The sequence below is a fragment of the Lagenorhynchus albirostris genome, chromosome 2, assembly GCF_949774975.1.
Source record: "Lagenorhynchus albirostris chromosome 2, mLagAlb1.1, whole genome shotgun sequence".
In the NCBI taxonomy this organism is placed as follows: domain Eukaryota; kingdom Metazoa; phylum Chordata; class Mammalia; order Artiodactyla; family Delphinidae; genus Lagenorhynchus; species Lagenorhynchus albirostris.
In genome coordinates, this window is record NC_083096.1 from 1,811,717 (window position 1) to 1,838,193 (window position 26,477).

At 47.0% G+C, this 26,477-nt stretch overlaps 1 protein-coding gene across 5 annotated transcripts; it reads left to right on the forward strand.

Annotated features, from left to right (window-relative positions):
• The first annotated feature begins 302 nt into the window (after positions 1–302).
• Positions 303–22,076, forward strand: DDX59 (DEAD-box helicase 59). Of its 5 annotated transcripts, none has more exons than XM_060126706.1 (8): positions 303–457; positions 1,599–2,419; positions 3,495–3,662; positions 6,520–6,609; positions 13,945–14,196; positions 15,424–15,576; positions 16,090–16,218; positions 21,082–22,075. In XM_060126706.1, the coding sequence occupies exons 2-8, from the start codon at positions 1,610–1,612 to the stop codon at positions 21,343–21,345; spliced, it is 1,866 nt and encodes a 621-aa protein (XP_059982689.1). In that variant the 5' UTR covers positions 303–457; positions 1,599–1,609; the 3' UTR covers positions 21,346–22,075. The 5 variants fall into 5 exon arrangements, with proteins under 5 accessions (XP_059982689.1, XP_059982725.1, XP_059982716.1 ...); XM_060126742.1 differs by having other exon boundaries at positions 16,090–16,205; positions 21,082–21,248; XM_060126723.1 differs by lacking the exon at positions 303–457 and adding an exon at positions 868–882 and having other exon boundaries at positions 21,082–22,076.
• The last annotated feature ends 4,401 nt before the right edge of the window (positions 22,077–26,477 follow it).

Sequence of the window (26,477 nt, forward strand, 5' to 3'; positions counted from 1 at the left end):
ACCCCCGCCTCCAAGCTTGCCGACCCCCCCACTCCCACCCCCGTCCCCGCCCCCGCCCCTTTCCCGGCGCCTTGACTCTTTTCCTCCAGCCCCACCCACTAGATTACGCGAATTTTTCCAGGATGATCCCCACATCCGCCCCTCCCCACGGAACCCGCCCGCTTCAACCAGTCTCCGGGATTTACAACCAGCCGGAAGCCGGGAAAGGGGCGTGGAAAACGCGCGGAACTGTCCGCCCCCGCCCCCTCCCTTCCGGCCTCTCCGTCGGGCCCCGCCTTCCCCGCGCGCAGCGGCGTATCCCAAAAGCCGGAAAAGTGGAATCTGCGCTCCGCACGGTTCCCCAGCGGCAGGGTGGCCGCGTGGCCGCGTGGCCGGGCTCATCGGCCGGAAGCCCGGCCCAGCGCCTCAAGGGGGAGCTGCACCCGAGAGGGAGCGGACGCGGCCGCAGTCCGCGCGGGTGAGCGTGCCCCCGGCCCCACGGCTCGGGCCTGCCTCCCGTCCTACTCCTCTCGTGCGGGACCCGGGCGCCGAGCCGTGGCGGCGGGACGGGCTCCTGCGCAGTCCCCTCCCCCACTCCCTGTCATCGCCCCCACCTCCGGCCTCTTGCCCAGCGCGCTCCGCCCGGGCCATGGCAGCGCCGTGACGTCACGCGCCTCTGCGTGCGGAGCCGCGGTGGAGCGGGCGACGCACGTGGGGGTTGACGTCGGGGGGAGGGACGACGCCCAGGGGGAGGGGAGGGGCGTTGGCGCGAACAGGAGCAACGCGTCTGCAGCCCCGCCAGCTCCGCCTCTGTTCCGTCGCGGGGACCTGCGTTTCGAGCTCCTCCCTCTCGAGTGCAGCCGCCCCCCACGCCCACCCCCTTGACCTTTTCGGGGACTTGAGGTGGTAACCCTAGACCTTCACTTGTAATTTCGTTGGAATTTTTCTGGAAAAATGGAATCTGGCAATGTATCCTAAGAATTTTTGTTTTGAGAAAAATGTTTCTTAGCATGTTTGGCAGCCCCCAAATTAGGTTAAAGCCTGTTTACCAAACGCTGTTATTTTGCAAAAAACTGTTTGGTTGTAAATGGGAAGCGCTGTGGTTGGAGGCTTGCACACGCTGAGAAGGTGTGAGCTTCAAGTCCCTCAGCCTCCAGGTGCTGAGTCCCCCGTGAGAACTGACCCTACGTAAGAGAACACGCGTGTGTACTTCGCGCTCAGCTCTGACCTTGGAACCTAGTAACTGCTGCACACGTATTACTAGTGATCTTGTGGCTTCGTTTTAAAGACTCCAGTTGTGAAGTAGACCTTTTTCTTTTTGTGTTTTCGTTTGTGAACGTGTAACAGAAGGGTTTACCCCAGAATTTCTGTGATGTCTGGTATGTCAAAGTGCAAGTCAGTCCACAGACGGAGGTCAGTGGTGTGAAGCCGTGTGCAGTGTATGCAGACAGAACTGTCCTCACCCGGCGGACTCGGGCGGGGGCGGAAGGGAAGCTTGATGGGAGCATCGCCTTCTTTGTTCTTTTGAAGCAAAACCTGGGGACATGATGAACTTAGGGTTCTTTATCTGTGACTTTATTGAGGGTAAAATAAATCTCAGTGTATAATTTCTTCCACAGAATATTGAAGGATGTTCATTCCAAGATCCCTGAAAGTCAGGCGGAATGCTGACGATGATGATAGAAGTTGTGCAGCCAAGAAAGTCAAACCAGAAGCAGAAGACCCCCAGCTGGGTGCGGGCGGGGATGGTCCAGCCGATGATGCCTCGGGTACCAAAGAAGCTGCACTAGCGGCACATCACGGCGCCCAGCCGTACCCTCTCCCCGGGCCTGCCAGCCAGGTGCCTGAGGGGGGTCTGGCTGGACCTGGGCAACGGGCGCAGGACAGCGATCTCCTCGAAGAGCCGGTGAAGTCCTTCTCCAAAACACAGCGCCAGGCCGAGCCCGGGGAGCCAGTGTGCGTGGTATGCGGGCGCTACGGAGAGTACATCTGCAATGAGACGGATGAAGACGTGTGTAGCCTGGAGTGTAAAGCAAAACACCTTCTGCAGGTGCGCGGAGCGGAGGCGCTGTTAGCGCCGGGCGGTCCACAGAAAGCGGATTCTGAGCCAGCGGCTCCACATCCTGCTTCGTATGTCTACACCGAGCACGCCTTCATCTCGAACCTTCGGGAGGACCAGATTGAAAACCTCAGACGGCAGCTGGGAATCGTGGTTCAAGGGCCAGGCGTCCCCAGGCCCATCATTGACTTTGAGCATTGCGGCTTCCCTGAGGCCTTAAACCTCAACCTGAAGACCTCGGGCTACGAGATCCCCACCCCCATCCAGATGCAGATGGTCCCCCTGGGGCTTCTGGGCCGAGACGTGCTGGCCAGCGCGGACACTGGCTCTGGGAAGACGGCCGCCTTCCTGCTTCCCGTCATCATGCGAGCTCTGTTTCAGGTAAGGTAGAGCTCACCTGTATGAGCCTCAAGAACAGTCAAGGTGTTTACCAAGCGTCATCCTCAGCTACGTTAAAATTGCAAACTGAAACCAAGTACTTCGATCTTTAGTCACTGGAACTAAATTTTATTATATTGAACCAGTCTCTTCATTGAAGGTCTAAAAAATTGCTTTCCTTACAAAGTGTTGTCTTTTTAACACATTTTCTATTCAAGGAACAGGCTTTGGGTTTGGGGCGAAAATCCTGCTGACCAGGTGAGCTGTGATTTTTGTGTCAATCTAGCCTGCTTCGATTTTGTGTTTTGAAAAACCTGATACCAAAGTCAGAACACTATTGTAGAGTTTCAAAATATACCGCTAAGCGTGACCTGCGTTTCATCTTAAAATGATACCACCTTGCCTTACTCGTTGGTTTATAAGCACTCCTGCACATAATTAGTTTAACAGACGTTTTGAGTAATTATTTGCCAAGTACTAGGGAGTTTGTGAGGTTTGGAGGATGGCAAGGGGGGAAAGGAGTGAGAAATGTAGGCGAAGGGAGAAGAGATAGAGGAAATTTTGGAACACTAAAGCGTAGTAGAAGATAATGTGAGAAAAAAATAAAAGACTAGATTTTCAAAATATAGACGAAACTCACCGGAAGACCAAAATAGAATGTTTGTATAAGTAAGGTCTCCTGACAAAGAAAGAAGTGAATCTACAAGAGCGCCGAGGGGAAGTCGAGGGTAGGATGCCAGGCTTCACCCAGATCTTCAGGGCAGCCAGCAGGTTTCTCTTCCGAGGAGGCTGGCTGGAGGTTGCACAGGCCAGTCGATGGGAAGCCAAGCTTCAGTTTTCCCGCCTTGATTGAGGCAGACGCCGCTCCCTGGTCCTGATGGTGGGATCTTTCATTGTCTGTCTGTGTTATGTGAGAAATGGGTGCAATATATGCTGGTTTTGGAGGAGAATTCTGCAGTTGAGCAGAAGGCCGGTGGGCTGATGGGACCACTTTCAAAGAAAAGTGCTCCTGGGGCTGCCTTGAGGCTTGCGTCCACAGCAGCAGAGCTCACTGCTGGTGTGTTTCACATCTTTGCAGAGCAAGATGCCATCCGCGCTCATCCTTACGCCCACGCGGGAGCTGGCCATCCAGATAGAGCACCAGGCCAAGGAACTGATGAGCGGCCTGCCCCGCATGAGGACCGCGCTCCTGGTGGGGGGCCTGCCCGCCCCCCCGCAGCTCCATCGCTTGCGCCAGCACGTTCAGGTGGGCTCCCTGGACCGAACGCCTTTGCAGAGGACCTAAGCAATGCAGGAACTAAGGGTTTTCGCCCCCTGAGGAACTTCAGAGTGTGATTTTAGGTGGCCTTTAAAGTCTTGCCACGTGAGCCTTAATTTTAAAGTTCGTTTTCTGTGGGAAAGGCCAGGAGCACAGGTTAGGGAGGTGCCTTTTGTTTTCCCAACGCAGTTGGACGTTCTCACAGCCATTATCACCTTTAATCATTGCGTTTGCTCTGGGAGGTGGGGTGGCGTACCCCCTCTTTTCACGGCTGAGAAGATGAATCTCCGAAAGGTGGGCCTTACCTCAGGATCGTGGCTGATACACTTTAGAGCGGGATTCCTACAAACAAGGACATTGTCCTTCATCATCACAGTCCAGTTATAGACCCAGGAAGTTCACGCTGGTCTGTTGGGATGCGTTAACATTGGTGTCACACTTCCGACCCCACTCAGGTTTTGCTAGTTGTCCCGTCAGCTGTTTTCCGTCAAGCTCAGAGTCTTCCGTTGCTTGTAGCTGTCATGTCTCTCAGTGTCTTCAGTTTGGAACCGATCTTCCTTTTTTCTCAGGATCTTGGCACTTTTTAAGGATTACAAGCCGCTTACCTGGAAGAACAGCCCTGAACTGACTAGATTCAAGTTGTGGCTCTTGAGTTTAGTTCTTTAACAGGACATCACAGAAGAGATGCTTTCCTTTCCATTATGTCCTTCTAGGTGGCACACAGTTTCAGTTTGTCCTTTGACTGGTGCTTTTATCTGTCAAGTTAAAACTGTAGAGTTTGTACCCTTTGTGTTGAATAAGTATTTTAAGGGGAGTACTTTCAGGTTGTAAATTTATTGAGCTTCCCCAAACTTTCCACTTATTTACTTTTTTATATCAGTACGGACTCATGGTTCCCTGTTTTTTTGACCAGTGGAAGCACCTTCCAGTCGGTTTCTGTGTCCTTTTATCATATCCTTGTCATTCTTTGACTACTTTCTTACTTTCCATCTAAAGAAGATGTTCCATCCTTGCCTCGTTCTTTCCTGGCCTCGGCCCTGGAACTCTCTCCACGGAGCCCTGGCTCTACCTGGTGTGGAGAATAGTCTTCAGAAACCGAGACCCGGGCTCTACCTGGGCTCCTTGCTGTTGGACTGTCATTGCTTCTGGGACCTCAGCCTATCCGAGACCATGAGTTCATGTTGATATTTCCAGTTCTCATTCATCACAAGGTTCCTTTTACGTTTTCTGTTTCCACGTTGGTAACTCTGACGATGAGAAACCTGCCATCCCTTATCCTTTATGTAGTTATTTATCTGCCCCATCCCCCGGCATGTCACCAGTGTCCCTCCGTCACAGCGATGCCTTCCTCCCTGGACTCTGCCCTACACGGCCTCACCCCTCCTCGCCCGGCTGCCACACCCCCTGCCGCCCGGGCCAGGACTCACAGACACCTACCCTCTGGGAGGAAAAGCAGCTGAAGCGTCTGTGTGCTCGGCAGAGCTATATTTCAAGAGTAAGGACAAGACGAAGACCTACTCAGATAAACAAAACCGAGAGAGTGTATTGCCAGTGGACCATCTAAAGGAACTTCTGGAGGAAGCCCTTCTGCAGATAAAGAAGATTCCAGAGAGGAAGGTGGGGAGTGGAAGGGAAGCTGGTGCAAAGTCGGCAGTAAGCGTGTGGGCGAAGCTAAACAGACACAGGCCAAGCGAACAGTGACCAGGAGCAAGCCGTGGTTTCAAAATAATGGGGTGAATACCATCCCACAGCGTGTAAGGGCAGGCGAGATGCGATCGCCGTAAAGCAGCGCCCTGGATCTTTCAAGCACAAGCTAAAAGTGCCGGTTAACTTTATATTAAGTTATAGATTTGTTGACATTCAAGGCGAAGCACTCAAAGAATTTAAAAAGTTGGTAACTTCCAAACCATCAGAGGGGAAAAGGGAAGAGAAGGAGTGAACTCAAGTCAAAGTAATTAAAATTGACTTGATATCTGTGGATGTCTGAAGTACCCACGCCAAACCCTGTGTTCCAGGGATACAGACCTTTTATCATCCGCGGCGATGTTACCACTGTGCGGGTGTGGACTGGAAAAGTGGGTACAGCTGAACATAGGAGGTCATTTGTAACTCCACCGGAGCTATCCCGACGCTGTCTCCTATAATCCCCACGGTAGTTTTCAGCATTTCCATCTCACGACGGGAGAACAGAGACTCACACCATTATTAAATGCTGGAGCCATGATTCCTGCTGAAGTTTCACTAAGCCCCTACTTTTAACCACAACTTCAGCTAATATATGATAAAACTGTTAAGACCCTTGAGTGACCTTAGAGTTCATTGTACCCAGCCTCGTAATTTGAAAGTGAAATAGCAGGCCCAGAGAGGGCAAGGGGTTTGCACTTGTTCACGGAGCCAGATAGCGGTGAGCGTGCTCGTAAGGCCCTCCCAGCGTGGGCCCTGCCAGGTTCTCAGGCCTCAACAGCCTTCTCCCCCCTCCACCCACGCCAGCCTCCCCGCCTCTGAGCTCACCGGTCACGATGCCCTTCCCTCTCCCTGGACCTGCCGGTCGTGCTCACTCCCACTACTCCCGTGGGTGTTGGCTTGTGTTTTAGCAGCACTGAGTACATCCCTCCGTTGATAACACCCTGTCGTGATTCTCGTGAGCACGTGTTGGCTCTGTTTCTTCCTTAGTGTCATGACTTTCACGAGAGCAGAGACCAAGTCTGACTTACTCATCATCGAGTTCCGAGTACTTACACCAGAGTCTGGCATGCATTGGCCACTCAGTAAGTGTAGAATGAAGGAATACGTGAGTGAATGAACACGATCGAACTTTCTAATTTGCCTTTTCTCTTTCGTTCAGGTTATCATAGCAACTCCTGGGCGACTTCTGGATATGATAAAGCAGAGTGCTGTAGAACTTGGCGGTATAAAAATTGTAGTAGTGGATGAAGTAAGTAGTGGTGTTTAAAAACAGTTTTATATAATCTGTGAAAAGCGCATTATAGTTATATAATTGCATGTATGTTTTCAGGCATTTTCTCTCCCAAAGGAAAACAATTCAGGGATTTTTTTTAAATTGGCAATAGTGGTTCTTAAGCTGGTTCTTGTGTAGCACTGCAGCTAAACTGAAATTAAACCACCACTGTCTTGTCCTAATTGATTGAAAATGTAAACTTAACAGGCATACTGTATTCTCAAGTGTTAAGTTTTTTTAAACATGCTGGGTGTCATTTGTCTACAGAAAAAAGAAAGAAATCAGTGGCCAATCACTCAGTGGGAATTTTGGAAGTAGCTGATGATGCTTAGTTGGAGGAGGTTCTTTACTTTTTTCTATGTGGACGCAGGTGTCTGTGGTTGTCTGTGGTTGTGTTTTCTGTGTTGCATATAGCAAATAGGCATTTTTATACTTTGGGCTTGCTTAATAAGAAGTGAATGTGTTATTATTTGATGGTAATCCAGCACGTACCAACGGGACAGGGTGGGGGGCACGGCTGTCCTGCCTGCATGCTCGTCCCGCTGGCTGCGACGGGGCAGAGGCTTGGGCTTACCCAGCAGTGATCAGTGCCGACCAGTGACAGCAACCTGGCCTGCGTCTGTGGCACCAGGGAGTAGCCTCGGGACAGCCTTGGCCACAACACAGCCAAGACCCAGAAGACGGGGGTTTGAGCCTGTACCGTGCCTGCTGTGAGACCTTGGGCAAGTCATTTCATTTTCCAGAGTCGTGGCAAGGAAGAGTAGTGGTTGTGAAAACGTCTCGCACTGAAAAGTCCCGTATAAATGTAAAATAATATCCAGTCCTTTAGAAAGTGCTGCTGAGTCAGCGTTTTCCTGGCCCGGCCTTTGGGGGACCTGATGTGTTGCATTGGGTTCTCGTCCTTACTGCCACCCTGAACGTGTGGCCGGGTTTACCCTGTGGATAAGCCCATGTCCTTAGGTTTCCCCTCCCCGTCTCATGAGCCACAGGATGACCCTTGTAGGGAATTCATTCATGCCCCCCTCTCTTCAGAGCATTTTCGTTTTCTTACATTAACAAGGTGTCCAGGGCACCCCAGGGCTGCGCTCAAGGTGATGGTGCCCGAGGAGTGCTGTCCGGCAGAAGTGCACCGATGCCCAGCTCCTCGGTGACTGGGGACGTGGCTCCTGTGTGGTCAGGGGAGAGGAGCCGGTCAACAGCACAATCGGTCACATACTGAAACTGAAGTCAGCACAGAGGTGCTCTTTGGGTGCAGGGGACGAGCCCTGGGTGAGATGGGTGGCGTCACAAAGAAGCTGTAAACACCCTCCAAGCCTACAAGGTGCCCTGTTTACAAGAGCAGGCGAAGGTCTGAATTCGTCCCGAGAGCCGAGGTTTGCCCTCCCCCGATGCTAGCTGTCAGTAGGACCGTGTATGTGCTCAGGGTTCAGGAGGAGAGATGAGAGGGTCGGCGCGTTGGCTTCTCAGAGGTCACGGGACTTGACCTGGGCCTCGGAAGAGGGAAAAGGATTTAGAAGATGAGAGGATGCATCCAGTGTCCCAGGTGAAGAGACTAAGGCGAGCAGACTGTCGGGTCGGGCAGTGCACGTGTGCGGGGCCGGCGGGAGAGACGGGCGGGTGTGCCACGTGGGAATTGGTGGTTTACGAGGTCTGCTGCCCATGCGGGGGAATTAGAGGAGGAAGAAGAAAGCCAGCCAGCAGCCCAGACGAGGGGGGAGGGTCGGAGATGGGCTGGAGGCAGGCGTCGGGTTTCGCCTGAGGGTCACAGTGAATCACTTACGGGTCGTGTGATGACCGGACACGCGGGAGGACGAAGGTGGGTGGGGTGTGCCTTGATTTAGGGCCCACAGGAACGGGCTGGGGCCTGGTAGACACACTCGAGTTGGTTTTGGAGATGTGGAATCTCACATGGGTGCTGGATGAAGGGGCAGGTACCAGACCCATGCGTAAGAGTCCGCGGGACGTGCTGACTTCTCTAAGGAGGAAGTTGAGAGAGATGAGCAGTGGGCTGAGGCTCTGCCTTCTGCAGCTGAAGACAAGTCAGTGAACAGAGACGTGGTCTGAGAGCCCAGAGGGAACCGGGAACAAATGGTGTCCCTGGGGAGAGGGGCCCCTGTTCGGGGGCGGGGGGAGGGGGCCGGACCCAGGAATGGTCAGGCCGGAAGTCTGACAGTCCTCTAGGATTAGGAAAATCTGCTGCCACCCTCCGCGTCCCCCGTGTCCCGAGGATTCTCTCCCACCCCTTCCGCCTGCTCTTCCTTTGTTCCGTGTCCGTGACTCAGAACCTTCCCTCTGGAGCCGCCCTGCAGACCTCAGGCCCCCTCGTCTCTGCTCCGGGGACCCGTGCGCAGACCGTCCTTCTGCAGCGTGTTCCCTGCTCCACCCCGCGACCAGGCGCACCGTTTGCCGTTTCCCCGGTGGCTGAGATGGAGAACCAGAGCTCGTGCTTGGATGCTCTGGTTCCGTGGGTCTGGGGTGGAGTCCGGGAATGTTGGCACTGCTTCCCTTTAGGGAGGCTTGGGGCATGCGGACCGTCCTGCCTGCTGACGTACAGTGCTGAGAATAGTGAATGCTTATCTATCAAATCCATCAGGGCTTTTCCCGTGCTAGCCTTTGTTCTTGGTTGTGAGGATGTGATGGAAAGCGAGGTGAGCTGTGACGCAGGCGTGTACACAAGGTGACGGGACAGAGGTGCCCGAGGAGAGGGGGCCCCTCAGGTGGGAGGGGCCTCTGGGGGGCTGAAGAGCAGCAGCTGCCATGCGGAGATCCGTCTGGAGGAAGGACTCCGAGCGGGAGAAGGGCCGCCGGCCACAGGGGGACAGGTGAGGACAAGTGGTGAGTGGGGCAGGTCCGGGGAGGGAGCCGGGCTTGCAGGAGGGGCAAGGGGGAGGCCACCCCGGGCGGGCGCCCTCCTGGAGTGATGGGAGGTCTCGGGAGGCTTGGGCCAAGGAGGAGCACCTGTGACACGTCCTCGGGCATCTGTCTCATTGCCTGAGGTGAGCGGGTTCTGGTCGGCCGAGGCGGGAGTCAGGGGTCCGCACGGACGTCCGCGGAGTCTGCGGGGCTGCTGATGGATCGGAGGTGGGGTGGTGATGATGAGAGACGAAACAGAGGTGCCGTCTCCCGAGATGCTGCTGGAGCAGGACTGGGTCTGGCAGTGGGAGAGACGGTCCGTTTTGAACATGTTAAATTCCAGGGGCCTTGAGGTCCAGCAGGGGCCACGGAGTGGGCAGTGAGTCTCCACCACTTGAGTCCAGGGAGGCGGTTATGGCCCCGAGTGAGGTTTGGGGCATCTTTGACGTGTCTGTGGTGCTCAGAGCCCTGGAACTTGTTGAGCTTCCTGGAGAGAGAGCATGGGTTGAGATGGAGGGAGCCTGGGACATAGCCCACCGGCTCATTGACGTACAGAAATTGTCTGAAAAAGGAGAGCCAGGGAGGGAAGGAAGACCAGGGCTTGAGGGAGTGCTGGTCAGGATGTGCCGTGCTGTCATTTAACTGTATCATGTTTCAAGGATACGAACATAGTAAGTTTCCCTTCTGGACCATCAATTCTGGAAAGGTAGGGTCTCCTTCCGTGTCCTCACCGTCGAGCACACAGCATTGAGCTTGGTGTTCATGACGTAGGTTTGGAGCCAGTGGTCCCCAGTCCACACCCCAGCTCCACCACATCGTAGGGCACTGTGTCATGTGCCTCAGTTTCCACATCTGTAAAGCGGGGTCACGATGGTGCCCACTTCCCACCATGCTCCCTTGAAAGGTGCCCAGCGTCCAGTAAATGCCCATCGAATGGGGACTGTCAGCCACCGTTGGCTACGAGTTAAGGTTTGCGGAGTGGAGTGAATGTTTAGCCTGGGGACCCTCAAGAGTGAAGTTTTGGTGGCAGAGATGGAAGTCAGATTGTCTGGGATTAAGGACATCACGAGCAGTGAAGAAATGCAGGTGACACCAAGAACAGTCCCCAGAAAATTAGGCCAGGTTTGCTGGTTAATTAGGGGACACCTACGCTCACCTCTTACCTTATTAATGCTTACTCTGTATCCAAGTGCCGTCTCCCCCCGGGGACTCAGAGATTTGCAGAGTAGCCTTGTGTTCATTGTGAGTGGCTCTACTATTTGAATCACCTTAAATTTTAAGTAGTGCTTTTAATTCTAAGAGGTTTTTTAAAGTACATGTTCCCCCACATTTTAATCTGTTAACATCCCTCTAAGGTAGGTAGGAAATAGATTTATAAATGGAAACTGAGGTGTAGAAAGAGTAAGATTTTCCCAAGGTCTGATTGATAATAGCTTTCAAAAAACACAGTTTAGATGGGAACCAGTCATGAATATTGTTTAGGTAGGGGCGTGTGTGTGTGTGTGTGTGTGTGTGTGTGTGTGTAAAACAGAACTTTCATGAAACAATACTTACCCTTGTGACCTGTGATTTCTCTATTCTCATATGTTTTATTCTGTCCTATTTTGTGGTTTTAAACAACGCTCTTCATGGCCCATTCTGCAGTTTGAATAACAACTGTATTCTATGAGTAATCCACGTACATTAAAGAGAAGTTAGAAACAGGAGGAAAAACACGCATATTCCCATTGAAATAACCATAAATAACCATAGTCATTGTATTTCATTTTCTCCTGGCCTTGAGAATTCAGGCATTATTCTGTAGACGCTGGGAACCTTTAACGGATTTTAAGCCTGAGTGTATTACACTCAGACTCATGTTCTCCACGTGGAGAATAGCCTTTGAGCAAGAAGGCTGGTTCCCAGGAGGGAGGGGGGAGGGCTTGAGCCAGGGTGGTGGCTGTAGGGAGCTGGGGTAGGGTTTCCAGACACAGTTAGGACATGGATAGTAAGTGAGGCAGTGCTGGTGTCTGGATAGTGGGATGATGGGCGAGTTTGGTTTTCTCTACTTTGTTTTGTTTACCAAGTTTTCTACAGTGAGCACGTTATTACTTCTAGTATTTAAAACTAATAATAGGGCTTCCCTGGTGGCGCAGTGGTTGAGAATCTGCCTGCCAATGCAGGGGACACGGGTTCGAGCCCTGGTCTAGGAAGATCCCACATGCTGCAGAGCAACTAGGCCCGTGAGCCACAACTACTGAGCCTGCGCGTCTGGAGCCTGTGCTCCGCAACGATAGGCCGCCATAGTGAGAGGCCCGCGCATCGCGATGAAGCGTGGCCCCTGCTTGCCACAACTAGAGAAAGCCCTCGCGCAGAAACGAAGACCCAACACAGCCAAAAATAAATAATAAATAAACAATTTTTTAAAAAAAGAAAGTATACTCTTTAAATAAAATAGTAATAATAATAATTGCATCTTAAAAAGAGTTAGACAAAGACTTAAAAATGGTTGTTGAATGTGGCACCTGGGGAGTGATTGAAGACCTGAAGGAGCCGGTGAGGGGCGGGAGGTGAGCCCTGGACCGGACAGTGGGGGGAGGGCGGGGAGGCGGGGGAGGGAGACTGCAGGGCTGGAGGACTCTTCCAGGAAGTTCGGGTGAGAAGAGAAACTGAAGGAATTTATTTCTCATGGTCTTATTTTTTCTGAACCAGGAGAAGCAAGGTCATCTACTGAGATGAATGGGGCTTAGTGGGATTACTGAGGCATGTGGGGATGTTTGCAGACCACTGTGGGTGTGTGTTCTCTCTGTCTGCTAGTTAGTTGAAACACTGAGAAGGACCTTGCTGGTACTTTTATATACTTTATCTCTTTAATCCTCATCACAGCCCCAGGAGGTAGTTACTATTATCATTTCCATTTATAAAGGGAAAAACTAAGGCTTAAAGCTCTTCATTAACTTGCTTGAGGTCATAGATAGAGCCAGGATCGAACCCAGACCATCATGATAATTTCATATTTTTTAAATGTCATAGAGTGAATAATATTAAAACAAGTGATCAAGCTTCAGTCTAACTGACAGCACATTAGTGGACACTAAAACAATTCAATGTCTTATTTTCCAAAATTATAGATACCCAGATTATATTTGAAAATCAAGATAGCCTTAACTTTTGTTATTTTTTTTCTTTATTTTTTTTTTTGTTGTACGCGGGCCTCTCACTGCCGTGGCCTCTCCCGTTGCGGAGCACAGGCTCCGGACGCGCAGGCTCAGTGGCCACGACTCACAGGCCCAGCCGCTCCGTGGCATGTGAGATCTTCCCGGACCGGGGCACGAACCCGTGTCCCCTGCATCGGCAGGCGGACTCTCAACCACTGCACAACCAGGGAAGCCCCTGTTTTTATTTTTTTTTAATGTTTATTTATTTTTGGCTGCGTTGGGTCTTAGTTGCGGCATGCGGGATCTTTCGTTGTAGCGCACAGGGTTCTCTCTAGTTGTGGCACACAGGCTCCAGAGCGTGTGGGCTCTGTAGTTGTGGTGTGCGGGCTCCAGAACACGTGGGCTCTGTAGTTGCGGCTCACGGGCTCAGTAGTTGCGGCACGCAGGCCCCCGCAGCATTTGGGATCTTAGTTCCCAGACCAGGGATTGAAACCTCGTTCCCTGTGTTGGAAGGCGGATTCTTAACCACTGGACCACCAGGGAAGTCCCTCATTGTTTTTAGAAACCAGCAATGCAGAGGTATATACAGAAGTGAAAACCCCCAAATTAAATTTTTTTTGTTAATTTAAAATCATATTTTATTATAAATATATGTTCATGGTAAAAAAAAAAAAAATTCAAGAACTTCCCTGGCGGTCCAGTGGTTAAAACTCTGTGCTTCTGATGCAGGGAGTGCAGGTTCAGTCCCTGGTTGGGGAACTGGGATCCCACATGCTGCACAGTGTGGCCAAAAAAAAGATCAAACTTTGTGAAAAGCTATAAAATGAAGAATAAAACTGTTCCCCCCCCCCAGCTCACAGGTCTTCTCTCCAGAGTTAGCAATTAACTTTCCTGAGTGTATACACAAATGGTCTCATGTTATACATAGTGTTCTCTATTTTGCTTCTTTTCTCCTAGCAGGGATAAAGAGCCTTCTGGTCATTTTTCATGCTAGCACCGTGTTGTATGGTATGGATCTATCATAATTTACTTACCAAGTCTCCTCCTGTTGGATATTTAGGCTGTATATGGTGGGGGGTTTTTGGCCACTATTACTAATGCCATAACAAAAATCTTTGTATATCATTATAAACGTAGTTACACAATATGTAGTTTTATATAAATATATTTTTTTCCCAGTTAATCCTTTGGCTTTTGACATTGTGGTGTATTTTTCCGTGTAAAGAGTTTTAAGTTTTTTACGTTCTTAATTGTATCCGGTTTTTTCCTGGGGTGGCCCTGGGTTTTCGTGTAGGACTAACTTTACAATGATTTTGTTTAGGCTGATACCATGTTAAAGATGGGCTTTCAACAGCAAGTGCTTGATGTTTTGGAAAATGTGCCTCGTGACTGTCAGACCCTTTTGGCTTCGGCCACGATTCCAGCCAGCATAGAGCAGCTCGCAAGCCAGCTTCTGCGCGACCCCGTGAGAATCATCACTGGGGAGAAGAACCTGCCCTGCTCCAACGTGCGCCAGATTGTGTTATGGGTGGAAGAACCAGCCAAAAAGAAGAAACTGTTTGAAATCTTGAATGTGAGTGGTAAAGCGGTCAGCCCTGCTTTGTAGATTGCACTTGCATTTTTCACAGTTTTTTGTTTTTTGCTTTTTTTGGCCACATGGCTTGTGGGATCTTAGTTCCCCAAACAGGGATTGAACCCGGGCCTTCCGCAGTGAAAGCATGGAATCCTAACCACTGGACCGCCAGGGAAGTCTCCACAGTTCTTTTTTTTTTTTTTTTTAATAAATTTATTTATTATTTTATTTATTTATTTTTGGCTGTGTTGGGTCTTCATTGCTGTGCGCAAGCTTTCTCTAGTTGTGGCGAGCGGGGGCTACTCTTTGTCGCGGTGCGCAAGTGTCTCATTGCAGTGGCTTCTCTTGTTGGAGCACGGACTCTAGGTGAGCGGGCTTCAGTAGTTGTGGCACAGAGGCTCAGTAGTTGTGGCTCGCAGGCTTTAGAGTGCAGGCTCAGTAGTTGTGGCGCATGGGTTTAGTTGCTCCGCGGCATGTGGGATCTTCCCGGACCAGGGCTCGAACACGTGTCCCCTGCCTTGGCAGGAGGATTCTTAACCACTGGGCCACCAGAGAAGCCGTCTGCACAGTTCTTGAGAGAGTGCTTTTTAGATGCAGCTTCAGGGGAACCTGCTGTAGATGTTTAATAATAAATTGCTTTGCTTACTTCAGAATTCTTTAGGGTTCAAATAAATTTTTATTTGTGAAAACATGCAGTATAGACGCGAGGTTGGTTTTTTTCGCATTATTACAGAAAGATATTTAAATATCAAGGTTATTCCCAAAGAATATTTTTTTTGTTTCAAAAATTTTTAGTAGTTTTATATATAAGGTAAAGACAAGTTCTTTCTTAGCTGTTCTGTCCTTGAGAAATAGAATTTTTTTAACAGTTTAAGCAGAAATTTGTTAAGTGGGTGGTATGTACAAGCGTAGTTGTTAAAAATACAGTATTAAGTTAAATATGGGTTATTTTGACTTACGAACAATTTTGGCAATTTTAAATTGCACTTAAAATCATTTCTGCAGTTTTTATGAGGTGATGCAGAAGCGTGAAGGACGTACGCTGTTTGCCTTCTGTTTGTGCATATTTTAAAGAAAGCACTCATTTTAACAGAATGTGCCTTTTTTCCTTCTTAGCAGTGTTGGTAAACCTGTTGGTAACTAGCTTATACTAAAGCTCTCAGAAAAACGTCCCATTGTAAATTATGTTATAGCAATAATTTTAAATATGTGTTTTTAATGTTTCAGGATAAGAAACTCTTTAAGCCTCCAGTGTTAGTATTTGTGGACTGCAAACTAGGAGCAGATCTGTTGAGCGAGGCCGTTCAGAAAATCACAGGTCTGAAAAGCACCTCTGTGCACTCGGAAAAGTCACAGCCGGAAAGGAAAAACATACTGAAGGTGACACCCAGCGTTCTGTTGTCTTCTCTTTCCTGTAAATCTGTTTTGCCTCATTTTCAAGAGATACCATATTATCTGCTGCTTTTTAAAGCAGACCTTTTTTTTAATGACCCTGAGAACTTCAGGCACGCAGGGGTGTGAAGTTAATTGTTTCTCTCGCTCAGGCCTCTGTGTTTTGGGTGCAATAAGCTTGTCCCCTAGGGATTGTCTACTAAATAGATTAATCATTCAGAATCCGCCATTTCTGAAATCAGGTCACTCTGGACTGAGGCATAGAGTAGTTCACCTTTGGAAAAGGTTTGCCTGAATAAATTATTGGAAAAAATTGGGAGTTGGGGTCGGAAAGCCTTTAAGCTACATATGTCTCTCAGATGTACTAAGACCTATACTTACTGCGAAGGTATTGCAACACCAGTGTTGAAGAAAGTGTTGAGAAAAGAAAGGATAATCTGAACGACAGAAAACCACTCGAGAAAAATCCTCAGTAATGAATTTTGTTGCTGTTTTGGAAAGGGTTTACTTGAAGGAGACTATGAAGTTGTCGTGAGCACGGGGGTCCTAGGAAGAGGCCTGGACTTGGTCAGCGTCAAGCTGGTTGTCAATTTCGACATGCCTCCCAGCATGGATGAGTACGTGCATCAGGTAGATTTTATATGTTACCACCGTTCTGCTCATGAATTTTCTTATACAAGGCATTGTCGTTATAATGGTAAGTTAAAAGAAAGCAGGGCGTAAAACTGCATGTATTTTTGCTTTTAAAATATATAAACTAAATTATGTTTTTCACAACTATATGGATGCGTAGAATGCATTAAAAATCAGTTGGAAATAAAAAACTAAAACATTTATTTAAAAAATTTAAGTGACTAGCTTTTGGTGTAGTTTAATTTTCTTTCTATTTTTTGTTTTCTTCAGTGAGTATATTAAATGGCTTTTATAAGCAGAAAAAGAGGGCTTTGTGTAAAAAGGTTGTTTTAAGTTGCTGCATCTGGCCAGAATAAAGTCGATCTGCTGAAGTGTTTGTTTTTTTAGGAATCATGTCTTCATCTCCTCTTCATACCCTTATTCGCTCTAGACTTTCACCTTTCAGACTTTGGTTCCTTTCCTTTGCTGCCAGAGATAACAGCAGCTCTTCTTTCTCTCAGAAATAAAGCCTCTCTGAGCGCCACGTTATCTCACTGACCGCTACCTGTCTTCCTTCTCCGGCATCACTTACAGACTCTTCAAGTAAAGCCTTTCTCTGATGTTCTTAGAATCACCTCTGAATGTCACATTTACTGAAGTTGCCCACTGAAATGCCTGTAGCGCCCTTACTGAGTTGTTGCTTTATTTTTCATAAGACATAATAATCTAACAGTCTGCTCTCTCTCTCTCTCCCTCCTTCTCGCTTTCTCTCTCTTTTTTCCTTTCTTTCTTTTTTTTTTTTTTTTTTTGGTACCACCTCATTTACCCGTGCCTCAGGGATTTGACTATTCCACAGGAGCTGACTGTTCACGTAACTAAACTTTATTTTCTTCCAAACTTTCAATTTTTTTTTTTTTTTTTTTTTGCTGTACGCGGGCCTCTCACTGTTGTGGCCTCTCCCATCGCGGAGCACAGGCTCCGGACGCGCAGGCTCAGCGGCCATGGCTCACGGGCCCAGCCGCTCCGCGGCATGTGGGATCTTCCTGGACCAGGGCACGAACCCGTGTCCCCTGCATCGGCAGGCGGACTCTCAACCACTGCGCCACCAGGGAAGCCCCAAACTTTCAATTTAATGATTTTGGCTGGATGGGACTTCCCTGGTGGTGCAGTGGTTAAGAATCCGCCTGCCGGTGCAGGGGACTCGGGTTAGAGCCCTGGTCTGGGAAGATCCCACGTGCTGCGAAGCAACTAAGCCCGCGAGCCACAACTACTGAGCCTGTGCTCTGCAACAAGAGAAGACACCGCAATGAGAAGCCTGCACACCTCAACGAAGAGTAGCCCCCCTCGCTGCAACTAGAGAAAGCCTGCATGCAGCAACGAAGACCCGATGCAGCCAAAAATAAATTAATTAATTAATTAAAAAAATAATAATAATTTCGGCCAGAAATCTGTCTAGAGTATTAAAATATTTAAGAAGCTTCTTTGCTTGTTACATGGAACACGCTGGTTATACCTATGTACCCGTCTCTTGCTCTCCCCAGGCCAGCCCTGTGGCTGGCAGTTACCACGCTGCACCCACTGTAATACAGGCAGCGTGCCTCGGGGATGCTGACAGGTGCAGAGCTGCGTGCCTCTCCTCAGAGGGGCCACAGGTCCTTCTGCTTTTCTAGTTCTGTATTTGGGTGTTTTTTGTTTGTTTCAGTCATCAAAGTACACATACACACGATAACAAAGCACGCAAATAACGAAAGATATGAAGTGAAAGGTAAGTCTTTTCAAGGAAGCCCTCCTACCTTTGAGTGGTTCCCCCAGTTAACACTGCAGAAACGGTAAATGCATGCGTGTGTGCATATATACAGATGTGATGTGCATACCCTGTCACACCTTCCACATAAATGGGACCATATTATACCCTCTATACTGTTCCTTCTTTCTTTTTTTTTTTAACGAGGAAATATATTTATTTTATTGAAGTATAGTTGATTAACAATATCATGTTAGTTTAGGTCTACAGCACAGCGATTCAGCTCTATATGTGTGTGTGTGTGTGTGTGTGTGTGTGTATAAATAATATATTCTTCAGATTGTTTTCCCTTACAGGTTATTACCTAATATTGATTAGAGTTCTGTGTGCTATATAGTAGGTCCTTGTTTTTTATTTGTTTTATATATAGTAGTGAGTATCTGTTAATCCCAAACTCCTAATTTATCCCTCATTCCACTCCCCCTTTCCCCTTTAGTAACCATAAGTTTGTTTTCTATGTCTGTGAGTCTCTCTGTTTTGGAAATAAATTCATTTGTATTTTTTTGTTTTGTTTTTTTTTAGATTCCACATACGAGTGACATCATATGACATTTGTCTTTCTCTGTCTGACTTACTTAGTATGATAATCTCTCTAGGTCCATCCATGTTGCTGCAAATGGCATTATTTCATTCTTTTTTATGGCTGAGTAGTATTCCGTTGTGTATTTATACCACATCTTCTTTATGCATTCGTCTGTCTGTGCCTTCGTTCTTTATTAAAGAGACCTTAGACAGTTTTCCTTATCAGCACACACACTGGGTGCCGTTTAATAAGTGTTAATATGTATTGAGTGCTTAGCCTAATGCCAGGCACTGTTCTAAGCTCTTTAAATGTTTTCACTTGTTGAATCTGGCTCGTTCTATTTTCGTGGCTGCTTGGGAATGTATTATATGGATGTCCTGTAATTTATGTAACAAATCCTTCATTGCTGGACAATCAGATGTTTCCAGTGTTTTGTTATTAATGCTGCAGTGAACACCTGTATACACAGCTCCCTGGACCTCTCCTGCAAGTGCATCTGTAAGAGAAATTCCTAGTGGGAGAACTGCTGGGTTAAATGATATGGGTATTTAAAATTATAGTCAGTATTCCCACGTGTCTGATTTTTAATTTCAGGGGTGGTAAGCTTCTGGAGAAATAATTTGTATTGTTAACATCAGCTGTCTTTGGCCGGGCTGCGTGGCTTTGTGGGATCTTAGTTCCCCGACCAGGGATTGAACCCAGGCCCACAGCAGTGAAAGCTCCGGGTCCTAACCACTGGACCGCCAGGGAACTTCCTAGCTATCTTTTAGAATTTGGAGACCGTTGTAGTTAATTTTTAACTGCTTTTTATCTCAGTATAACATATCTAGTATAAATTACATCTCAGATGTAATCCACATGCTATACAATTTGCCAATTTAAAGTGTACAGTTCATTGGTTTTTAGTATATTCATAGAGTGATGCAGCCATCCGGATAATTGATTTTAGAAAATTTTCATCGCCCCCAAAAGAAACCCCTTGCCCCTCCGCAGTCACCCCAGTTCCTCATCACATGCACACACCGTCATTCTCAGGCAACCGCAACTGTACTCGGTAGATTTATGTCTTCTGGACATTTCATGTAAATGGAATCATACAGTATGTGGTCTTTTGTGACTGGCTTCTTTCACTTAGCATAATGTTTTCAAGGTCCACACGTTGTTGTAGTATTTTATTGACAAATAATATCCCATTGTAAGGATACACCATATTTGTCCATCCATTCATTGGTTGCTAGACATTTAGGTTATTTCCACTTTCTGGCTACTATGAATAATGCTGTGAACGCCCAAGGCCATGTTTTTGTGTGGACATGTGTTTTCATTTCTGTTGGACGTAAACGTAGGAATGGAATTGCTGGGTCCATGTTGAACATCTTGGGGAACCACCAGACTGTTTTCCCATGTAGCTTCATGTTTTACATTCCCACCAGCAAAGTATAAGTGTTCCATTTCCTCCATATTCTCATTGACATTTACATTCTTTTTTTTATTATAGCCAGGTTCATGGATATGAAGTGTTTTGGATTTGCCTTTCCCTAATGACTAATGACGTTGCACATCATTTCATGTACTCATTGGCCACTTGTATACCTTTGGAGGATTGTCTGCTTAAATCCTTTGCTTTTAAATTGGGTTGTCCTTTTGAGTTGTAAAAGTTCTTTATATGTTCTAGAGACCCTTATCAGAAACATGATTTGCAGATATTTTCTCCCATTCTGTGAGTTGCAGGTATTAATTTTTAGTTTTATTGAAACAACTCAGTAAGGTAAATAAATCAGGTAAAAACAAAAGCTGATACTGAAAAACAGCATCTCTCCCTTATTTCTCCCCAGTCTCATTCTCTGCAGGCCACCCCTTCCAGCTTTTTTAGAAGTTTCTTCTTTTACAGCGTTAAGAACGTTCTGTCTATTGGCGGGAACTATCTATTCATTTAGATAATCTGAGTATACTTTAAGTTCTACATTTCAATTAAGGAGCAGAAATTGACCATGATTGTGTATTTCCCTCCCTTCTGAAGAGTTTCTCAGTATATTTGGAGACACGTTTTGTTCCTTCTCACGGGTCTCCACAAATTTGTGTCTGTTTAACTCTGTCAAAATGAGAAATAACTTTATGCAAAAATGGACTTGCTTCAGTCTCACATTTCAAGGCACTTAAGTACTATAAAGGAGATACAGTCCTTTTACTCTTAATGCAATAGCTTTCAAAAAGTTTCTACCTTAACTCACTCACAATAAGAAATATCTTTGCCTCCTTACCCCCTACACGTACATACAAACATGCACACACGCGCATAACTGAAACAAGTTTCACAAACAATACTCACTTTTCTTGTTTTTATTTTCTATTTGGGTTGTTTCCTTAACACTGTGCTAGTGGCAGCCCACTAAATTGATCTCACAAGTATATTGAGGTGAACAACTCAAAAAATGCTCTCTGAACAAATGTTCATCTCAGTGAAGCTTCTGTAAATACTAGTCTTCGTTTTCTTTCAAGAGACATTAAGATTCTATGTGAACATTTTGAAAACGTCCTTTGCATTTCATTTCAGGTTGGAAGAGTGGGGAGGTTAGGTCAGAATGGAACAGCGATTACTTTCATCAATAACAACTCGAAAAGACTCTTCTGGGATATTGCAAAACGAGTGAAACCCACAGGGTCCCTTCTCCCCCCGCAGTTGTTAAATTCCCCTTACCTTCACGACCAGAGGAGAAAGGAGCAGCAGAAGGATAAACAGACACAGAATGATCTGGTTACGGGGGCTAATCTTATGGACATTATTAGAAAACATGATAAAAGTAATTCTCAAAAATGATTTGTGATACCACGTTGAATAATTTTTATTGCATATTGTCAGTGAAATTTCTGTACATTATTCCTGTATGGTTTGATGAATGTGACATGCACATGAAACAAAAAGTTAACATGATGTAAAAAGTTTTAATAGACTATCAAATTTATACAGCAATATTGTATTTATTTTCCTTTTTAATTTTCATAAATTAAAAACAACAACAGAAAGTGAATTACTAAATGAAGTAAAAATTTCTTCTCTCTGGAAAAAGTCCTTTTTTTTTTTTTCAATAAAGATTCCTTGTAGCTATCATCAGAACCAGAAACCCACACATCCTGACTCAGATGGTGATTCTTCTGTTTTATATCCACTGTGCTGCATGCACATTGGCACCTGGATTATTGTTGAATCAATGAATATTAGCAGAAAAGTAAATGATAAAAAATGGAAGAAATGGTCAGTGCCCCTTTTGGAAGAAATGTTAATTAAATATCTATTTTCTCTCTCCGTTTTCCTTTCGGCTAGATAAACGTAAATTTATTTTACATCTGATGTGGGCTGCTCATCAAATAATGTCGACTTATGTGAATGTTGCATAGCAATATATAGTTTTATGTTAACGCCACTTTGCTAATTCAGTTGACTTATTTAAAAAATAAATGTGCAAGATGTATTAGTGTACTCCACACATCTTTCCTGAGCTCACACTATGTTCTGGACGTTTGTTCAGTGCTCAGGACACAAGTGGACATTGTGCCTGCCCTCAGAGCTTACAGACTGCATAATAAACCAACTTTAAAGTCTGGGGAAGTTAACAAAACCAAGATGTATTTCTCACTTATGGCAGGACTGGCAGCTCTCCTCTGGGTCTGAGTTCTTCCATCTCTTGGTGTCACCGGCTTAAACACGTGGCCTCCAGGGTCGGCCTGAGAAACACGTGCAGGTGCTGGCCCGTCTGGGCTCAGGCTTCCAAACCTCTCAGCTGATGATTTTAAACACTGGGAGGAAGGATGGGCATTTTGCTTTGATGCAGCAATCCTTTCATTTCTTTAAAAACCATTAGTATTGGTTTAGCTGGGTTAGTTAGAAGGTATGTTATTTAAATGTTGACACTTAAACAAGCATTGTACCCTCAGCATCCTCCCCGGGGGTGAGGGACCAATGCAGGTAACTAAACCCTAGCGTTTGTGGTCGCCACCCAATGGGAACAGTGGGGTCAGAGTCTCCCCAGAGTGCGCGAAACCTCAGGACTCCCTCTTGCCCCATTTCTGTCTGCCCACTGTTGAGCGGTATTTCAAGGGACCAGGCTGCGGCAACCCTTAAGGCCCAGGGCGCTGTCAGAGGTGCAGTGAGCACAAGTCTGCACACACACCAGGCGCTGTCGACGTGTTGGTAATACTCACCAAAGAAAGGGCAGCTTTTCAGGAGACTCAGACGTGTTTATAGATAAAAGCAGTATGACCAGAAATGCAAGAAAGCTTAGCAAATCAGCATTTGCAGGGGAACGTATTTAAGCAAAAACAAGTACTGTTGGGCTGTAACATCACCTCCCTGGTCAGCTTAACGCGCGGGCACCCTGGCTTCTGCTCCCACTGCTGGGCACACGATCCTGTGTCTCTGTTCACCTTCTTCCAGCCACGCGTGCCGCGTGCTCTCCGTTCTGGGTTTTGTATTGTGTGGGGCATGTGGACCACGCTCTTGGAGACTCACTTCTCAAGGCAGCAGGTGGAGAAGACAGCGGTGGGGAGGGAGCCCTGACTCACAGGCTTGTTATGCGGACCAGACCTCAGTGCTGTGCAGAGCGCGGCGGTGGCGGCGGGTAGAGGGAAGAGGGAAGGCACCAGTGCCCTGCCCTCCCTCCTCGTCCCCCACCATCCCCCCACTCCTATTTCTGGTCCTTCCTGCTTCTCCATATCTCAGCCTCTCACCCCTTGAGATCTTGGCAACACCTTCCACCTCTCCCATCTCCCCTCCTGTTGGGGACAGGTGGCTGCAAGGCAGTGGTTTCCTCCCTTAATATATCAATAATTTACAGACCAGAAATTAAAACTTGTTTTCATTGGTCCCAGTGTTGCTAATATTTTTTTCCCAATTAAAGATGTTATTTTTTTAAAAAGCTACCTTCTCTCATTTCATGAAAGAAAGAACGTGAGATCTAGAACAAGAAGGAAGGACATACTCTCTGAATGAGAGCCACTTCTTCCCAAGAAGGGAGAGATGGCAACCTTACACCGATGAGCCATATGATAAAATTTTAAGTAATAGATGTTTGTGACGAATTACTATACAGTTTGAAATTTTAATTAGCTGAAATAACTAGTCATGTATGCTCTCAGACATTTGTTTTGCTCTTCTGCTAATTGTGTTACATGACAGAGTTAAAGAATTCCCTCTTTAATTGCTTTATTGCCAGATGGAAGCAGACATCTTTTGTATGTCAAACACCTTAATGAAATTAAGCAGCTTTTAGACTCTGCAGTATGCAGTGCCACTTTATAAGATACTTTCAATGGCATTCTATTCATATTTCTAATACCAAGCACATTGTTAAATCAGAATTTTTCTTCCAAAAGCCCAAGTTTGTGTGTGTGTGTGGTTTCATAACATCTTTATGAAGAACATTGCCACATACTTAAACTGTGACTCACGCTGATGAATTTAATAAATCTAAGTTGGCTCCATGAACTGTCATATTTTCTGATAAAACAATACTATTGGGGTTTCCCTGGTGGCGCAGTGGTTGAGAGTCCGCCTGCCGATGCAGGGGACGCGGGTTCGTGTCGCAGTCCGGGAAGATCCCACATGCCGCGGAACGGCTGGGCCCGTGAGCCATGGCCGCTGAGCCTGCGCGTCCATAGCCTGTGCTCCGCAACGGGAGAGGCCACAGCAGTGAGAGGCCCGCGTACCGCTAAAAAAGAACAAAACAAAAAAACACAACAACAAAAAACAATACTATTTTCTGTTGACAGGCTGAGTATTATTCGGGGTGTGCCCTTCTTTGGAATTAATATCAGCACAGGCCTTATTGCCTTGTTATATTTTCTGCTTAACACAGTCAACACAAATTTCGCTCCATAAACTAGGTAGGTATCCAGAGGTGACAGGTCATTCAAGGTGACTTTCCTGGAAGCCACTTGTAAAACGACTCCGGGCAGATAGGACTCTTTCGGTGTCTCCCAGGCGCACTCAGAGTGACCCCAGAGGCACTAGGGCCACAGTGTGAAAACCAACCAATGATAATTAAGGAAACACACTTCTCTTGTTCTGCTGTGGGTGGGAGGACCAATTTTATAACGGCACATGTGGTGTTATTGGACAGAATTACAAATAAAGTCAGTATAAGACAAATGTTTACTTTTTGGGTGTGTTGACAGTCATTTGTAAAATGTTTACAAACAGTGATTTTAAATTTTGAATTTTAGCTTTCCAAAAAGTTTGCATATCCTTCTTTTTCTCACTTCATCTCAGAAAGATGAAAACTTGGCAAAGCCTTTTGCAAATTTTTTTCATTAGAGGAAATTAATTCTATCTCTAATCTTTAGCTTTTCTCATCTGTAAGATGAGAAAAGGATTGCTTTAAACTTCTCTGAGGTCTTCCCAAACCTACATGTTCTGTGCTTCCTGCTTTTAAATCTCTCCCTGTCTGGAATATGCTTCAGAATCACACAGGGTGGAGGAGTCTGGAGGGAAACTCGTTTGGCCAGGAATTGATCATTATTGAAGCCAGTGCTGGGGGCGTGGAAATTCATTATTATTCGGTCTACATCTGATGTGTCTGAAACACTATATTCCATAAGAAAAGCATACAGGGCTTCCCTGGTGGCACAGTGGTTGGGAGTCCGCCTGCCGATGCAGGGGACACGGGTTCGTGCCCCGGTCCGGGAAGATCCCACGTGCCGCGGAGCGTCTGGGCCCGTGAGCCATGGCCGCTGAGCCTGCGCGTCCGGAGTCTGTGCTCCGCAACAGGAGAGGCCACAACAGTGAGAGGCCCGCGTACCGCAAAATAAATAAATAAATAAATTTAAAATAGCATACATATATGTATATATATATAATCTGCAATCCTACCCTTTTATTTGTGCCCTAGTTACAGATCTTCAATTCTCCACTGAGCCTTTGGCTCAAATTGGACCCATCTAGAGCCAAACTGACCAGCTTCCTTGCAAAAAGCCAGTTTCCCTCTTTCCAATTTCCCTGTTGCCTGTGGTGCAGCTGCTTCCTATGCTCAAGATCAGGGAGCCATCCATAGAGAACAGACTTGTGGTTGCCAAGGGGGCAGGGGTGGGGGAGGGAAGGACCCGGAGTTTGGGGTTAGCAGATGCAAACTATTACATATAGAATGGATGGACAACAGGTCCTACTCTATAGCATATGGAACTAGATTCAATATCCTTGGATAAACCGTATTGGAAAAGAATATAAAAAAGAATGTATATATGTAACTGACTCACTTTGCTGTACAACAGAAATTAACACAACATTGTAAATCAATGATACTTCAATTAAAAAGAAAGATCAGGGAGTCATCATCAGCCCATTTCTCTCCCTAGCCTACGTTATCAGCTTAGTCACCGAGTCGTTCTGGTTTTCGTTCAAAATGTCCAGATTCTTACGCTGCTACGGAAGCCCGGGACTCCATCACCTCAACTCAAGTTCTACTAGCTGCTTCCAAACTGGCTTGTTAATTCTAGGACCCCTGTCACTCAGGATCTCTCCAATCCAGAGCAGGAGAATATTTTTAGAGGATAATTTCACTACTTCTCTGATGTTTCCTTGCTCAGAAAACTTCGGCACGCTTTTGACAGTGATAGCGAACCTGAGTCCTTCTGGCCGGAGTCCGGATCGCTCCTCCGCCTGAGTGCACGGTACAGCATTCTCCCCACTGCTCCCAGCCCGAACCAGCTGTTCTGCACGGGGGCAGCACTGAACATCACAGCCTGGAGATGAAACGGGGACACATCCCGGCAGCTACAATTAGCAGCTGGCCGCCAGGAACTGATGTGTCACTGGCGTTGCTCTGTCTCCCAGCACAAATAAAGGAAGGCCAAGAATCTGCTAACGGAAGGGCAACTTAATGAGGGAGGGAATGGTTTCGCATTTTTTCCGAATCCTGGTGATATTTTCATTGGGATTACAGACAACTGTAAATGCTT

Bases quoted from the DNA above. Each gene is read 5' to 3' on its own strand.
- DDX59 (XM_060126706.1), top strand. From the start codon at position 1,610: ATGTTCATTCCAAGATCCCTGAAAGTCAGGCGGAATGCTGACGATGAT. The intron at 15,577-16,089 runs GTGACACCCAGC...TGTTTTGGAAAG, and splicing joins AAAGGAAAAACATACTGAAG to GGTTTACTTGAAGGAGACTA. The intron at 16,219-21,081 runs GTAGATTTTATA...ATTTCATTTCAG, and splicing joins TGGATGAGTACGTGCATCAG to GTTGGAAGAGTGGGGAGGTT.